General features: G+C 44.3%; 1 protein-coding gene and 1 long non-coding RNA gene across 2 annotated transcripts in view; one reads left to right on the top strand and one right to left on the bottom strand.

Annotated features, from left to right (window-relative positions):
* The window catches only part of LOC123353308, a 73,067-nt gene that overhangs the window by 29,766 nt on the left and 26,153 nt on the right, over window positions 1–17,148 (bottom strand). The window contains exon 2 of the long non-coding RNA XR_006574456.1: window positions 2,895–3,226. This is a non-coding gene — a long non-coding RNA (uncharacterized LOC123353308). The remainder of the gene's footprint in view (window positions 1–2,894; window positions 3,227–17,148) is intronic.
* The window catches only part of P2RX1 (purinergic receptor P2X 1), a 32,632-nt gene that overhangs the window by 13,336 nt on the left and 2,148 nt on the right, over window positions 1–17,148 (top strand). Inside the window, exons 5-11 of the mRNA XM_044994327.1 lie at window positions 1,571–1,667; window positions 5,661–5,741; window positions 8,356–8,497; window positions 11,141–11,271; window positions 12,977–13,067; window positions 14,131–14,196; window positions 15,031–15,132. Of these exons, the coding sequence (XP_044850262.1) occupies window positions 1,571–1,667; window positions 5,661–5,741; window positions 8,356–8,497; window positions 11,141–11,271; window positions 12,977–13,067; window positions 14,131–14,196; window positions 15,031–15,132 (710 nt within the window). The remainder of the gene's footprint in view (window positions 1–1,570; window positions 1,668–5,660; window positions 5,742–8,355; window positions 8,498–11,140; window positions 11,272–12,976; window positions 13,068–14,130; window positions 14,197–15,030; window positions 15,133–17,148) is intronic.

Below are 17,148 nucleotides of genomic sequence, written 5' to 3'. Positions count from 1 at the left end.
AACCCCAGGTGTTCATGCTAGTCTTTAACAACTACAGAGGTTGAGTGAATACGGGAAAGATACACTCAGATATCCGGAGAAAGCCACACAGGAAGTTTTAGGCAGGAAAGGGGAGGAGATGGGCATCCCCTCATGGGGGAGAGGTGTAGTGGTGGTGGTTTAGCTGCAGGATCCATCAACATCAGAAAACAGAAAGCTGACATGGCAGAGAGGTGAAGACAGACAATGCACAGCATGAGAGAGACCTGGATACTACCAGAGTACTCTCATCCCAGCCCAGAGAATACTCTGGAGTGATGAGGAAACTGAGGCAGGGAAATGCCTGTAGGTTTTATTGTTTTTTTATAGATCTGGGTATTTCTCATGCTATTAAATGTAAAGCGCAATAGTGTGTTATAAACTTGCAGAGAGTCTGTTTGTGTTGTATGTGCTACATCTGTCACATCCCCTTGAAAAGTTAACCTGTGAACCCAGAGCATCCACACAGCTGGAGTTTTGGGAAAGGGTATGGTTAAGGATGAGAAGTCTGAAGGGTCAATATTAGTTCCCGGGCCAGGCAGTTGGTCTATGGGATCTCAAGCAAATCTTCTGTCTCACACCCTCTACCAAGGGTGTGCCTAGAGACTCCAAAGCAGAGAGAGCCTGTTCAGATTCTAGAGCATTTTAGCTCACAGGATTCAGTGGCTGGGTCCTTCACAGCAGTGTGGTGAATGTCTAGGAGAAACCACTCAACTAGATCTGTGACAACAGGTGCTGCTAAAACTTAGCAACAATCTGGACTCACAAGGAACAGGATCTCCTGATCCTCAAAGCCTTACTGCTTCCTAACAATCAAAGTGAACTATTTGCTGGAGTAGTCGGGGGAGTCAGAACTCCTGGCATCTGTTTGTGGCTTTGCTGTGGACTCACATTCTTTGGCCATACCCAACTCCCTTAGCCTCAGTCTGCCAGGTGAAATTCACCCCTGTGCAGAAGGCCAGCACAAGACCTATTTTGCTGGTTTAAAGTGTTGCATAGACCCTCTGCACAGGGGTGAATCTGACCCACGTATACAGATAGTGTTATTGTTCCCCCAAAGTTTTAAAACTGAGTGAATTAACCACAGACGAATTGCAAAGCCTCATAGATGCTCTGCTTCAGCATTATTGCTTTCCTTGTGGTGTGTGTGATATTTGCAACCAGGCCTATTGTAATAATTAATTAATTTATTAGTTACTGTTTACTCACAAGCAAGATCAGGGCCCCATTGTGGTGTGTACTGGAAACATACAGTGTAAGAGACAGTCTGTGTCCCAAAAAGCTTACATACCAAACAGACAAAAGAAACAAAGGAAGGATAGTTATCGCTGTTTCACAGATGGGGAACCGAGACACAAAGAGACTACATGACTTGTTCAAGGTCACACACGGAGTCCGTGGCAGAGCTGTGATTTGAACAGTCTTCCAAGTCCTAGGAGCACAAGGCTACCCTTTGTCTCAATAATGTGAGATTTGACAGTGAGCATCTACAACTGTTAGACAGTCCCATAATTCAACTGCAAGTGTGAACTTTAAACCCTGTCTTCTTCAGGTATCATGACTGGGAAGTGTGTAGATTTCAACAGCAATAACAAGACCTGTGAGATTTTTGGCTGGTGCCCTGTAGAAGAGGACAATGAGATTCCTGAGTAAGAAATGGTCCAATTTTCAGTCAGATTTCCCTTCTTGGTTGTGAGAGGTATTGCTAGTATTGCATGTAAGGTTAGGATTGCACTGGGAATAAGACCACTGCCTAACTACGGCTGCTCATGAGCCAAATCCTGAAGCCCCTACTCAGGCAAAACTCTAACGGGGCCAAATGCCAAGCTTGCTGCTCCATGACCTTGGAACATGGCCAGTTTTGCAGAGCAGTAAGTACATGCTTGGTGGTGGGGTGGGGTGGCAGGTGCCATATGTTGCAGTTTCAGGGTAAATGCACTTATATTCGCCCTCCATGGTCCCATGAGGGCATATTTAAGGTTTCTGGCTCCCAATTGTCACCTCTCTTTGGCAGAGACCCATCACTCTCCCTTCAGAATGGAGTCTTAAGGCTGCACAGCCCCCTGCCAGCCAGTCTGATATCCATGGCAAGCCAGTCTACCTAAAGGCCAGCCCCCATGCATTGCTTTCTGTCTCTGAGAGCTCTGAGCAGCATGCTGCCAGCCATTACAAGTTACCACACAGCTCTTTCTAAGCAAGCACGTGTATTCTTAGGAGAAAAAGCATTACAGACAAAACATAAAAAAAACCATTAAAAGAACCTACATGCATGCTAAAAACTTCCCAGAAGTCACCCCCAACTCCAGCCTAGAATACTTGTCAATCATTCAAACCCCACAACTGGGTTTGCCCCCTTGGTTACAAGTTCATGTCAATTTTTCAGTCAGGAACTAGACCTCCCAACTGGACAATTTAGCTGTGTCTTTATACAGCACAGGCCTTTGCTCTCCAGTATCCTGGACCAGGCAATCACCAATCAATGGCCCTCTCCTCAGGGCACAGCTTCAAAAGGCCAGATAACCGGGGTCGTAGAATTTGCATTAATCACTCCCCAGAAAATCAATGTAACACTTATTGTCCCAAAAGTCCATGCCTGCCTGACACATTTCAATACAATGTATTGTTCGTTTAGTGTACAGGTGCTGGGTGGTGTGGCAGCCTGTGACATACAGGGGTTCAGACTAGATGATCTGGTGGGGTCCCTTAAGTCCTTAAGCTTTATTGAACTCCTTAAATTTCCCAGATCTCACATTTGTCTCGCCCCTTATCAGCAACCAAGGACTTTCCATCACACTCTCACAATGTGTATATGGCTGGGAAATTCTGTGGAATGTCTTGCAGAAGTGCTCTATAATGTACATGCCAGAGCAGCTTACCTGATCCAGCAGCAGGTGCCTTCACTGCCTCCTTTCCCCCATCCTCGAGCTGGGAGTCATAATCTTCCCATTTGGATTCTGGTGTGTTTGAGTGGTTGGGGCTGTCATGGTTACAGGGCTAGCTGTAAGTTTGTCCTCTTCCCAGTTTCTCTGAATGCACCATTTGAGGTCTTTTGCCTTTACCACAATTCTTCCACATTTAGACCATCCCTGGGCTACAGCACCCTGTGGATCAACCATTCCTATCCAGCAGGTTCAGCTGAACTCAGGTACCTGTTGTTCTTCCCTGCAGGAGTCTGTGATTGATGGTTTACAGGGATCCGACAGCTTTCCTGAAACAAAAGTAGTATTTTAAATAGTGGAACAAAGCACTTAGAGAAAAAGGATTTTAAAACAACCAGCTCTCTTAGCTAAAGGCTGAATATTGGCAGGCATAACATCTCCAGACACACCGAATGAGGTATCATGTGTCAGTTCCCTTGAACCACTTCTCCCCGGTCTTGAGAGAATGTTCCTTTTTAAACTTGCCACAGTTCTTTTAATCACCTGCATTCCCAGGCCTTTTCCTATCTTGGCATCGTCTCTTAACAACTCTCAAGAGTTTGCTGAGAAGTGTCTTAACTGCAGCCTTTCCCTTCCTGCTTGTTTTTCCTGACAACCACCTATTAATCTAAACCAATATAGTCATACAGTAAACATGCCAATAACCATCTCAACATACTGTATTAATAAATTACAGAGACGCTCCAAATCCATCACAGAGTCTTCCAGACACTACGGCAAAAGTACTTCTCCTTTCAGGGTAAGTCAAAGTTCCAAACAAAGATAGGCTTCCAGCAACTCTCCCAGGGTCAAGCAGTGCTGCAGCTCTTCTCTGAGGCTCAGAATCCTTACCCCGTTTATCCAGGGGTTCCCTCCCCAGCAACCTCAATATACCCCACTAGTGCTGTATTGCCCAAGCCTCTTCCTTCTTCTGTGTACCCTTCCCAGCTTCTTCTAAATCTTACCTCCTCAACTCTTCCCAGCTGTCTGCTCCCCAGCATTCTCTATCCCAGCAATTCTCAACCAGAGGTCTGAGGCCCCCTAAGGGGCTGTGAGCAGGTTTCAGGGGATCTGCCAATCAGGACCAACATTAGGTTCACTGGGGCCCGGGGCAGAAAGCCAAAGCCCCTCCATCCAGAACTGAAGCTGAAGCCTGAGCAACTTAGTGGCGTGGGGCCCTGGGCAATTGCCCTGCTTGCTGCCCCCTAATGTCGGCTCTGGCTTTTACATGCAGAAAAACAGTTGTGGCCTAGATGGGCCATGGAGTTTTTATAGTAGGTTGGGGGGGGGAGACTCAGAAAAATGTTGAGAACCCCCACTCTAGCCCACCATGAAGAACCTCCTGCCAGTCTTTCTCCTGAGCCACAGGCTTGCCTTATATTCTGTAGCCTGTCACATGACTGTCACTTAACCGGACCCCCAATCTCCAGCAGGACTTACTCTCTGTTTGGTCGTGTGATCTTTAGAAGACCTACAAGTCCCAGAATAGCTGTCCTTAAAGGAGCCAAACCTTGGAACACGGCTGGCTGGACCCATGCCACAATTACCCTTAAAGAGAGGACAGCCTGCCCTGTTACACAGGAAATGCAGCTAGCTAATAGAGCACCGGGTTGGGTACATATGAACACACAGCATTTTTCATAAGTTAGTAGGTTCAAAAAAGTTGCCATTGTGCACTGCAAATGGCTTCTTGATTGAGCAGATCTTAGCAGAGGGGAAATTAATTTTTCCCCCTTATATCCCTCATTGGGAGGAGGGTTGCTCCAACCCAGTGAGGTAGCTGAGTAGTCCCCATGCTGCTCCTCCCACTTCCCAGAGTCACCAGAACTGGGGAGAAGCAGGAGCCTATCAGACACATACCCTGCATGCATTCAAGGGATGGGCAACAATAATGGCTCTGGGGTCCTTCTCAGTCATCCCAGCCACCAGATCATATTATGGGTGCTCTGACCAGCCGATCACCAGGATCCCCTCTCTCCTTCCTCTACGGGTGCTTCCAGGCTTTAGGGTGTATTGTTATGCCAGGGTTTTAGTAGCCTCCTCTCTTCCCCAGCAATGATGGCATGAAAAGCCAGGAGCCTTGAGTCCTGGGTATGGGTAGGGCACGACCTGCCCCTTTCTGAGGCTGCACAGAATCTTACCATAGAAAGTAAGGCGCTCCCATCATTGGGAGTGAGAGCCTCTCACGAGCCATGGATTTGAGCTTGTTGCCTTTAGTGGGAGTTTTGCTTGAGGATAAAGACTTCAGAATTTGGCCAACATGTTCAGCAGAAAAGTAACTGAAATTCCTCTGTTCTAACTGTAAAACATCAGGTGCTGTATAGTAGCCAGCTGCAAAACCAAACCCTAGTCTCTGTATCAGCCAATTGGTCAGTGGGTGGGGATGAGCAGAGGACATTTGGCTTCTGCATTATTGCTTCTCCACAGTAAAGTCAACACAGCATATAATGAAAGGAAGCTCCTTCATCAGGCACAAGAAAAGGTTTGTCTGCATGGCAAATATTCCCCCTTCTCTATAGTGCTTCTACCTAGGATACTTTGGAATTCATCTTTTTATCTAGAAAGTGCAAGGACCAGACCAAATCTCTCATTGGGTCCTGAATGTGATCGTTTGGATGCTATCCCATATAATTTCTTTGCATCTATTGTTCTTCCCTTTATTGTAATTACTTTAGATGTTGGCAAACTGAAAGACAAGCACTTGTTAACACATGTATTTTTCAGCCCCCCATTGCTCTTAGAAGCTGAAAATTTTACCTTATTTATTAAGAACAGCATCACCTTTCCCAAGTTTAAAGTCTCCAGGTGAGTAAAATTTTTTTTAAAAGAGATCAAGTGTCAAATCTGTATGACTTTCTTTTTTCTGATCGCTCATGAGTTTGATCCCTGCCACTATGTAAAGCGATGTAGTATTGTACTTATAGCTTTTGGCTCATTTGATGCAGAAAACACCATCTTTTGTCCCTGAGTCCAGTATTTGGTTGACTGCAGCATTCAATAACAAATCAGTTAGCAGGAATCAGGACTGGTCCTTAAATGAGTCACTAATCAAAATGGGGCCGAAAACTCTGACCCTCCAAACAATAAGACCGCTCATGTGAGTAAAGTTCTGAACTTATTCGCAAGAGCAGGGCCTAACTTTGTAACACGTGGTTTAGTGTAGCTAGGAGCGAGCCTCAGCCTGGGCAGACAGATTTGCACTAGTGTAAGGGCTTGTCTACACTGGCAATTTACAGAGCTGCTAGGGGTGTGAAAAAACACCTCAAAGAGTGCAGCAAATTTCAGCGCTGTAAAGCGCCAGTGTAAACAGTGCACCAGCACTGGGAACCACGCCCTTCGTGGAGGTGGGTTTTTTTTTAGAGTGCTGAGAGAACTCTCCCCCAGTGCTCTGCCGCGACCACACAAGCCCCGTTAAAGCACTGCCAGCGTAGACTAGCCCTAACTCACACACCTTCTGGGTGTGGTGTTCTGTCCCATCTAGTGGCACTGGGACCACTTCGAGAGAGAGAGTTAAAATGAGTCTGCTCTACAGCCTTAGCTAAGAGCCAGTTGGCTTTTAGCTCACGCAGTAGAGGCTCATGCTCTAAGATCCAGAGGCCCCACATTCAGTCCCACCCGCTGACAACCAGAGTCTGCTGGTGTTACGCTAGCACACTAAAAATAGTGGCGTAGACGTTGCTGTACTGGCAGAGACTCATTCGCAGCTACACTGAACCATACGTTATAAAGTTAGGCCACCTGAGCTGAGACACAGGAGATTGGGTGGCTAGCCCGAGCCTCTGCAGCAACGTCCACACTGCTCTTTTTGCCGTGGTAGCTCAAGCCCAGCTAGCATGAGTCTGTCTACCCAGACTGGGAAGCTCACATGCAGCTGTAGTGTAGCCATACCCCTAGTGGCTAGAGCACCTGATCGGGACTCAGGAGACCTAGTTCTATTCCCAGCTGTGCCACTGACCTTGGACAAGTCACTTTGCCTTCTATATGCTTCACTTTACCCATCTGTAAAATGGGGGTAATCATGTTGACCTCCTTTGTAAAGCACTTTGAGATCTACTGATGAAAAATGCCTACATAGGAAATAGGTAGTATTATAAGGAACACTTCAGCGATGTAAAACCTGCTGCGTTGGTGCTAGCATTCAGCTGTATTTGGCTGTAAATGGTGTCTAATTTTAATCTTAAAATCAGAGAAGCAGAGATTGCAATGAAATTTACTGGAGAGCTCAGTTGTCATGGTACACACCTCTCCTCTTTCTCTGTCTTTTTATTCTTCTGAAGGCTGAAATATAAAATGAAGTACTACAGTGGGAGCAGCTAACGCACCAGGACAATCTAGATTGTATAGAAATTGTCAAAGACCCTTCACATCATTACAATTTATGCTTCTATTACAGTAATTGATTTAGGAAATAATTCCCTCAGTGCCTCTCTGTAAACTGTCTCTCTGACCAAACGAACAAGTGTAAGAGGATTTGTTGCTAGTTGCTAATTTGATCCAGAACAAATGAACAAAAGTCATTTGTGCTGGGCATGACAGATTTCCCTTCTGTAGATTTGTACTGTCCCTGTACTATTTATGAGGTTAAATACACAGTAACCTGACATTAATCCATGCTGCTCTCTGAAGCAGCATGTATTCAGTAGAGTCTGTCCATTACTCAGTGCCATGGATTGCCAGTTCACCCAAGACTCCCAGGAGAGGTGAAAGAGAATAAGATATTCCGAAGTTGTAATTAGGTGAAATGCACAGAACCCAGCTAAACAAATCCCTCTGTCATATTTTGCCATCACTATCTTAATTTCTGCATGACAAAACCATGTTACAAAGTCAAAATGGGACCAGTTACACTAATGTAAATCTAGAGAAACTCCAACTGACTTGAATGAAGTTACTCTGGTTTACAATAGTGTAAGTGAGCGTTATGCCCTTTTGGCCAGGAACTCTTAGTATGTGTTAGTACATCACCTAGCACAATGAGACCTGTCCTGGCTGTACTGCAATATAAACAAACAAACAACAGAAACAATCTGGAGCACTGTGTCCATAATGATTTATAGCTAAAACCCACTCTTCCATTGCTTTGAAAACAGGCTTGTCTCAATCCTTATTTCTGTCTCTGTTTCTCTAAATTATAAGTTTTCTGAAACAATGTAAGTTCTTTGCTCTCGTGTTGCTGATTTTAAAGCACGATGCTCACTGTGGCCTAGCTTTTCGAAAGAGCTCAGTACCCGCTCAGGCATGGAGACAAGTGTCTAGATTTTCAAAAGAACTTGGCACGTTGGGTGCAGAACTCTTATGAGACTCTGGCTGCTGGGTGGTGAGTAATGAGCTCATTTGAAAATCTGGCTTTTTATACCACAACTAATCATAAACTATCACATTTCATTCAGTTGACATGCAGATTCTTTTTTATTCACAGACGCAACCTGGTGGAGGGCATTACCACAAGCTATCTGAAAAAATGCTCCTACCACAAAAACAAAGATCCCTTTTGCCCTGTGTTTGAGCTGGGATACATTGTGAAGGAATCGGGACAAAATTTTCGTGCCCTGGCCCTTAAGGTACACAGATTTCAACTGGTGTTTGCTTTGGTCATGAGAATGAGGGGGCATATGAGGTTGACCAGAAATTTTGTTTGTTTGTTTGTTTTTTGTTTGGCCACTGAAGTGAAAAATCGTCATTAGCACAGCTCTATACCTTGATCCATAGTTCTGACCAATCACTTTATATATTTTGTTTGCAGCAAAATCTAAACTTGGCAAATAGGAGTCAACAAGGTGTGCTTGTTTACACTTCAAGCTGGAGGAGCAAATTACAGCTCAGGGAGACATACTCATGCTAACTCTGACTGAGCTAGCATGTTGAAAGTAAAATGTAGCCATAGTGGTGTGAGCAGCACAAGGCGCTGGATGCCCTATGTACCTAGCAGACATGTCTTCTCCAGCTCAAAATGCAGACATACCCTTAGGGCATGGCTACACTTGCAGATGTAGAGTGCTTTGAGTTAAACCAGCCTTTGGAGAGCGCAGTAGGGAAAGCGCTGTAGTCTGTCCACGCTGCCAGCACACTGGCGTGACCACATTAGCAGCTCTTGCAGCGGCATAGAGAGGAGTGCATTGTGGTAGCTATCCCAGCATGCAAGTGGCTGCAACGTGCTTTTCAAAAGGGGGGGTGGAGTGTGACATGGAGTGTGTTGTGTGTATGTGGGGGGAGAGACAGTGGATTTTTGGGGGGCTGAGAGCATGTCAGCATGCTGTCTTGTAAGTTCAGACAGCAGCAGACCTCCCGCTTCACTTCGACACACACACACACACACACACACACACACACAGCATTCCACAGTAATGGTTGCTTTGTCTCAGAGCAGATAAGCATGCCGGCTGTCAGAAATGGAGCTTTCAAAGGGCACGGCCTGCCTGCAGTGATTCCAAAACAATGACAAGAGTGGCCGCTTGATTTAAGGAGATTATGGCACATTTCTGGAGGCTGATCAGAGCGCAGTAATGCAACACCTTGTTCACACTGACGCTGGGGCACTCCAGAGGGGGTGCATCAAACATTATTCTAGCCGTGGAATCAGAGCACTCTACGTGTCTTGCCAGTGTGGACAGGTAGTGAGCTAGTGCACCCGGGGCTCCTTTAATGCGCTGTAACTCACAAGTGTAGCCAAGCTCTTAGACTACAGAGAAATATGGTCTAATCTGCAAAAAAAGATCAGGAAAGGCAGAGCATTTCGTGCTCATGTTAACAAGGATTATGTGTATTTGCCATGTTGCTGATCACAAGGTGCTACAATGTTGTTTGTTTTAGAACAAATAAAGAGGGTTTTTTTTTCTGTCTCCACCCTTCTCATCCTGTTTGGCTTTTGTATTGAGAAACTCACCACTGCTTTGGTTCAGGCTTTTTTGCTTCCTTATTGCTTTTTGTTAACATTTCCCTCTCCACCTCCACAAGTGCACATGCATGGCTCACACACAAGCCACCTGTCTACATGTTAGCATCTTACACCGGGGAAGAGGAAGAGGTGAAACATGTTACTATGGAGCTGTGTCGATGTTGCTCAGTTGATTAGATGGAAAATGACCTCCTGAATCCAGCACTATCTAATCTGTGCCCCCTCCTCTTCCTCTCTCCTTCCTAACCACAAGAATCTGATATGTTCTCTCCATCACTGGCCCAGCCTCATGAGTGACAGTTCCAAGCCCACAGCAGTTGTGTACTAGCTATTGATCCACTGAGCTGGCTATAAAAGCTAGTAAAACACAGAATCCATGCTACTTACTGTATGCGCAGAAATGGGTCCCATACATGAAGACACTGTACCTCCCTGTTTCCATTTTTTTTATTTGTTGTTGTATTTCCAATGGTAGCCCATTGTAAATGGTTGAGAGATTAATCTTTTCAGCCAGATCTGTCTGTTTAAGGGGTTACAAGTTTATCTCTCTCTAATCCAAGAAGGAGCATCCCTACAGATGTGCATGAGCTGCAAAATTTGGATCCACGCCCAGCCCGCACTTCAAATTTTAGGGATTTTCAGATGCAGGCTTTTGGCTTGGGCCTCTCTCTAATAATCACAAAATAAAAGTCCCTTCTCTCCCAAACACAGGATGTAATCATTCTATCCACCGGCTTGGGCTGTGACGTCAACCCTGCTGCCCAAATCCTTAGTGGAAAGGGTCATAGCTGCTCAGGGTCATGCTTCTAGACACAGGTTACCGAACAAAGAGGAGGCAACCTTGTGAGCACTACAGTGATACCATGTAAACAGCAACAGTCATGACAGCCAGCATTACTAGGCTCCTGTATCCAACATGAGGACTTCCCAATGAAGCTCTTGATCTGCTCTTTCCAAATGGAGCAGCATGATAGTAGAAGAGGCACTGGAGGCTCTACTAGTAACTGAGGGTGAGGCTAGCATGGCAAGTGTGTCATACAAAGAACCAGATGATTGCAAGCAGGAATCCTATGACACTGAGAGTCCTGGGTGAAGAGTGGGAAATAAATCGGCAGGACTATGTATCATGGCTGGATCTCTGGTCCCTTAGTAGCATCTTTGGAGCCAGCTGTGGAGAGTGATTTTATGGAGATGGAAAAAGCATCCCTTTCCAAATTAAAAAGCTAACAAAACCAGGATGCAGCAGAGCACAAATTTCTGCATGATAATGATGTGGCTATTTCCTGTCCTTTTGTCTTGTCTCTCATAGGGTGGGGTTGTCGGTATCACCATAGACTGGGACTGTGACCTCGACTGGCCCGTGACATACTGTAAACCTGTTTACCAGTTTCATGGACTTTACAATGATGACAATAATGTTTCACCAGGCTTCAACTTCAGGTAAGATGGCCCTATTATCTTCTGTTCAGCCTTCATATATAGTTTCTTTCATCCTGGAGGATCTCAAAGCACATTACAGACTCTATAAAAACAGGGATTATTCTCCCGGCTACCAAAATAAATGTCACATTGCATGTGCAAAGAGCAGCCGTTTGCTTTAGACCAGGAAGTGAAAATGCTCCACCTCCCTTTAATCAGTTGTCCTCCTTCTCTCTTCCTCTTCTCACACACCCAGGCACTCACTCCACACTCCTAGCTCTGAGCCACTGCAAAACCCTCCCAGGGTCACCCATATGCCCCAAATTAAAACATCATCATAATCATAACACGATGTATCTCCTTTGCTGAAATGGGTTAGCAGATCCCATAATTGTCACTATAGTTGTGTAGTGCTACACCTGGCACTGCACTTAATAGTAACACGTAGCTCGTATATAGCACTTTGCATTCTTAGATCTTAAAACACAGGCAGTCAGTATCATTACTGCCTCTCTGTCATGACAGGCAGGGCGGCTGGGCCAAATTTGAGTGAGTGACATTGTGACTTAGTGCATGGGGTCAACGATTTGACCTGGCTCCCCTTCTGTCATAACGGGGGGAGAGGGAAGAGGTAGGCAGCCAGGCCAAACCTGAGTGGCACTGTGACCCTCTGTGCCGGGTTCCAATGCCAAGAGCAGGGCCAACCCCCTGGGACAGGAGCCACTCCTGCAGGGTAGGCTTGCTCTCTGACCCTACCAACTCCTCAGAGTCGGCGGTGCCATGCCAGCAGGTGCTGCTGAGAGTGGTCCGTGCTCCCTCAGTGGGGCGAGGAGGAGCAGAAGTACCCAAGCCGATGATTTTGGGGTTCCCCCCATCAAACTTGGATGCTGGGTGGGCTGCAAAAAAAGACAACATGCAGTTGGTGGGTCACCTTATTAATATATTCCAAATGTAGTAAGAGCATGAGTATATTCACTACATGTATTGTCAAGAACAAGGTATTTGTGAGTTAGGCCAAACTTTCCTAAAACCAGCCAGATACCCTCTAAACTGGTACTGCAGTGATCACAGAAATTCACCCCCTACATCCATTCACCCATTAGTGGCACAGGATTCTCAGTCGAATGCCTCATCATAGGTTGCCTAGCTATACATATTGAAATACCAACCCATTTTTTGTATTTGTTTGTTATTCATTTCTTTAGATTTACGTAATAGTAACAAAATGAGAGCCCTGTGCACCGTAACACTTATTCTTCTTGTAATAACATAATACACCCAGTAGCAATAAACAACAAATGTTCAAACAGGAGCAAATGAACTCATCTCATCTTAGCCAGTCGTGAAAGCTTCAGCTGAATATTTTCAGTTCATTCACTGACTTTGATTTGGAAGAGGTCAGCTTCAGGGTAAAATTAATACTAACTAACAAGCTGTTATTTAGCACTTTTCCTCTGCTCTGATCCTCAAAGCACTTTACAAAGGATGTGACTATTATTAGCCCCATTTTCCAGATGGGGAAATTGAGGCATCAAGCAGGAAAGTGACTTGCCCTAGGTTATCCAGCAGGGCAAGAGTCTCCCAAGTCCCAGTCCCTTCCTCTGTCCACTCAGTCACAAAAGTTCTAGTTTCTCAATTTTCTAAGTGGTTTATATTAGTTTGGTTTATCTTTGTTTTCTAAAGACCATGAAAGGCCATTTAACATATTATCTGTCTGATTGGAAAGGTATGCCAAATACTACAGAGATAACGGAACTGACTACAGGACTTTGTACAAGGTGTTTGGAATCCGGTTTGATATCCTGGTGAATGGAAAGGTAACATCCTGTGTGAATTCATTTTAAATTTAATTCACAGATTTCTCATGAGCCTAGCTTTTAATTTCATTGCCAGTTCATGTGTTGTGTTATAATCCACTTCAGTATCTGAACCTAATGCATCTCAGGGTCTTAGAATGAAGGTTGAATGAGAGTCAGGATGGTGCGTATGCCATTTCCATATATCCCTGAAGTTCATTTACTGAAGCAGAGGGTTGAATTGTTTCAGCAGACTTTGTAGGGATGGATATGATTTCTGTTGGAGTCCTAGGTGCTTCCTGCTGTGACAGAGCACTCTCTCTCTCTCTCACTCAATGCAAGTTAGTAGATAAACTGCCAGTAGATGGCAATCGGGAATATGTAGCATAGTTCCTGGTTTTGCAAATGGTTCTCTCTGTACAGCTATTTACACCAGCTATTTACACTTTCCACAATGGCCATTGAGCACTGCAAGCCATCTCCGAAGGATGGTGTTTAAAGATAATAGGTCACAGTCATCAAATCTAATGGTTTGGTCAATCAGAAAATAACCATTGTGAGCTGATGGTCTCTGTCTTTTCCTGGTGCCCACATCCCAGAATCACCCCTACATTAGTATAGATGGCACTCTGGTTGACAGTCTCAGCACAGACATCAAGCATGGGTGTGGAGACAGACTTGCCCCATGCCACTAGAAACTGGTCTCTTTGGGTCATGAGTAATTGAGGAGCATTGCAGGAGGAGCATAAGGAAAGTCACTGGAACTGCCCATCCTTTTCCTGTTCTTTGCCTAAATAGAGAACTGCAGTTGCATGGATGGAAATCCCAGTGTCTTCAGGAATATTCAGTTCACAAAAGAAAAAAGAAAGTAATGGCTTGATATCTAAAATGCCCAGTCACCCCATCTCCTTCTCTAGAAGGGTGTCCACAGCTCCTGCAGAACTTTGAGAGGGACTGAACTCTTTTAGTGGTAGCCACGCAAGGTTCCTGAGCAGGGTCATCTCTAGCCCTACCAGTTCCTTCCCCCTGCAGGATTCCTCTGCTTTATTAAGAGATCCTGCCTATTTTCTCTGATTTTATTCAGGCAGGTAAATTTGACATCATCCCAACGATGACCACGATAGGTTCTGGAATTGGTATATTTGGAGTGGTGAGTATTGCTATGTCCAGCCTGCATGTGAACATGCAAATTATTCTGCTTGCATATGGCACTGAAGTGAAAGTGACTCTGAGCTATAGCAAAATACCAGCTCCACATAGGCATCTGCCTGGCCCTGTAAATGTGGAAATGTGGAAAATGAATAGAGAAGATATTTCCTTGCAGAGCTCATCTATATCCAGATCCCCTAGATATGAACAAACCATGGCGCAATGAGGACTGATGTTAGACAGTTTGCATATCAGCTTGGGCTGCCATCTTGCTGGACCCAGTCAAGCTAAGGAAAGTCAGGCCTGGTCAATATTTTCATGGGTGACCTCCAAAAGAAACACCAGAGCAAATATTTTGGCTGATAGGTAGAGGTCTTCCTTCTGTATATGTACCAAACCAATACCCCAGCATGTGTTTTCAGCGGTGAGGTTCTGTCTTTTGAGGTCAGATACCACATTGGGATCCTGGCTGCTTGTGGCCATTAAAGACTGCATGGCACCTTTTGCAACAGGAAGGGTGTTAAACTTAGGGTGTTAGCCAAATTACAGTTTAAGTAATTACTTTCTGCCTACTTAAGTCCCCTGGCTTGAATCCTGCATGTATCACTTCTGTCCTAAACTAAGGTGCAGCGTGACTGTGCACTATTAAACAGCTGCCATGTTCCATGTCCAAAGTGGATGAAGTGACTGCTGTTTGCAAGGTGCTTTGGGATATTTTGGAATGAATGATGTAGACTTGGGAGATTGGTGCAGATTCCTGGTTTAGAGGATCTAATACTTTAGGTTCTGCCCTAACCATGGTTTGGCCTCTGTGTCATACTTTGTCTGATTTAAGGCATCTATAGTGTGTGATCTGCTCCTGCTGCACTTTCTCCCACGACGGGATTATTACAAACAGAGGAAATTCAAATATGCGGAAATGAGGACTCCCGTGTCTGTAAGTAACAATTCATTCCTCTTTTACCTGAGACTGCAGAGGGCAGGAGGTATTTGTACATATGTATGTGTGTTCATGTATAGAGATTATACAACAAGTGTGTGTGTGTGTGTGTATATATAATGTATATATATATATAGGAGAGCAGCTAGACACTTCCTTCTTTGGATTGGTTGGCTCTAGTGATTATCAAATCCACATAACACTGAACAGAGACTAGAACCCATGACCTTCAGCTCTGAAGTTAGAAAGCCCTTTGATATGAAGAATTTCCATTAGCTCTTTGCTTATTCCCTCAGTGATCCAATCACTTAAGAGCGATGGTCATGTGCCTTTAGAGTGAGGTTTTCAAAAGCAGTCAGTGTTTGCGCTAACTCCGCTATGACTGGAGTCAATGGCAAAACTCCCATTGGCTTCAGTGGGAGCAGAGCTAGGCCAGCACTGAGTGCTTTTAAAACCCCCACCCATATCACCTTAGAATAACATGATAACATTGCAACACTGCAATCCAGGTTGTTTTTCACAGCTGCCTAATGGATCTGGACTGTCAATTTCCATTCAAATTAACAGCTATTCCAGAAATTAAATTTTAATGGGTATTGAGCACCCAGATCTCCTAGATGAATTTGCAAATCTCAGACCTTATGTCTAATGATCCACAGAGTCGAGAGATTGAGTGGGGGTTAAATCCTTTGCTCCATCTACCATGCATCCTACAGGCCAAGAGGTGACTTGCCGAAAGAACTTATTCTTGGGTGTTTTAAAAGAATACCCATTGAAATCTGGGGTAATTCATGAGTCACTGGCCCTACACTTACTGATCTTTCTAGGATACCTTTTAACTAGTGCTGTCAAGCGATTAAAAAAATTAATCGTGATTAATCAAACTAATCGCATGATTAATCAAACTGTTAAACAATAACAGAATACCATTTATTTAAATATTTTTGGATGTTTTCTACATTTTCAAATATATTGATTTCAATTACAACACAGAATAAAAAGTGTACAGTGCTTACTTTACATTTATTTTTATTACAAGTATTTGCACTGTAAAAAAACAAAATAGTATTTTTCAGTTTACCTAATACAAGTACTGTAATCCAATCTCTTTATCATGAAAGTTGTACTTACACATGTAGAATTACAGTATGTACAAAAAACCTGCATTCAAAAATAAACCAATGTAAAATTTTAGAGCCTGCAAGTCCGCTCAGTCCTACTTCTCGTTCAGCCAATTGCTCAAACAAGTTTGTTTACATTTGCAGGAGATGCTGCTGCTTGCTTTTTGTTTACATTGTCACCTGAAGGCGTTCTCATGGCATTGTTGTAGCTGACATCGCAAGATATTTACATGCCAGATGCGCCAAAGTTTCATATGTCCCTTCGTGATTCAACCACCATTCTAGGGGATATGCGTCCATCCTGATGATGGGTTCTGCTCGATAACAATCCAAAGCAGTGCAGACCGACGCATGTTCATTTTCATTGTCCGAGTCAGGTGCCACCAGCAGATGGTTGATTCTTTTTTGATGGTTCGGGTTCTGTAGTTTCCACACTGGAGTGTTGCTCTTTTAAGACTTCTGAAAGCATGCGCCACTCCCCGTCCCTCTCAGATTTTGGAAGGCACTTCAGATTCTTAAACCTTGGGTTGAGTGCTGTAGCTATCTTTAGAAATCTCACATTGGTACCTTCTTTGCATTTTGTCAAATCTGCAGTGAAAGTGTTCTTAAAATGAACAACATGTGCTGGGTCATCATCCGACATTGCTATAACATGAAATATATGGCAGAATGTAGATAAAACAGAGCAGGGGACATACAATTCTCCCCCAAAGAGTTCAGTCACAAATTTAATTAACACATTTTTTAACGAGCATCATCAGCATGGAAGCATGTCCCCTGGAATGATGCCTGAAGCATGAAGGGACATACGGATGTTTAGCATATCTGGCATGTAAATACCTAAAAAAGTGCCATGCAAATGCCTGTTCTTACTTTCTGGTAACACTGTAAA

Source organism: Mauremys mutica, chromosome 19 (assembly GCF_020497125.1).
Source record: "Mauremys mutica isolate MM-2020 ecotype Southern chromosome 19, ASM2049712v1, whole genome shotgun sequence".
Classification (NCBI taxonomy): domain Eukaryota; kingdom Metazoa; phylum Chordata; order Testudines; family Geoemydidae; genus Mauremys; species Mauremys mutica.
Note: the sequence above shows the minus strand (reverse complement) of the source record. Positions and strands in the feature narration are given on the sequence as shown.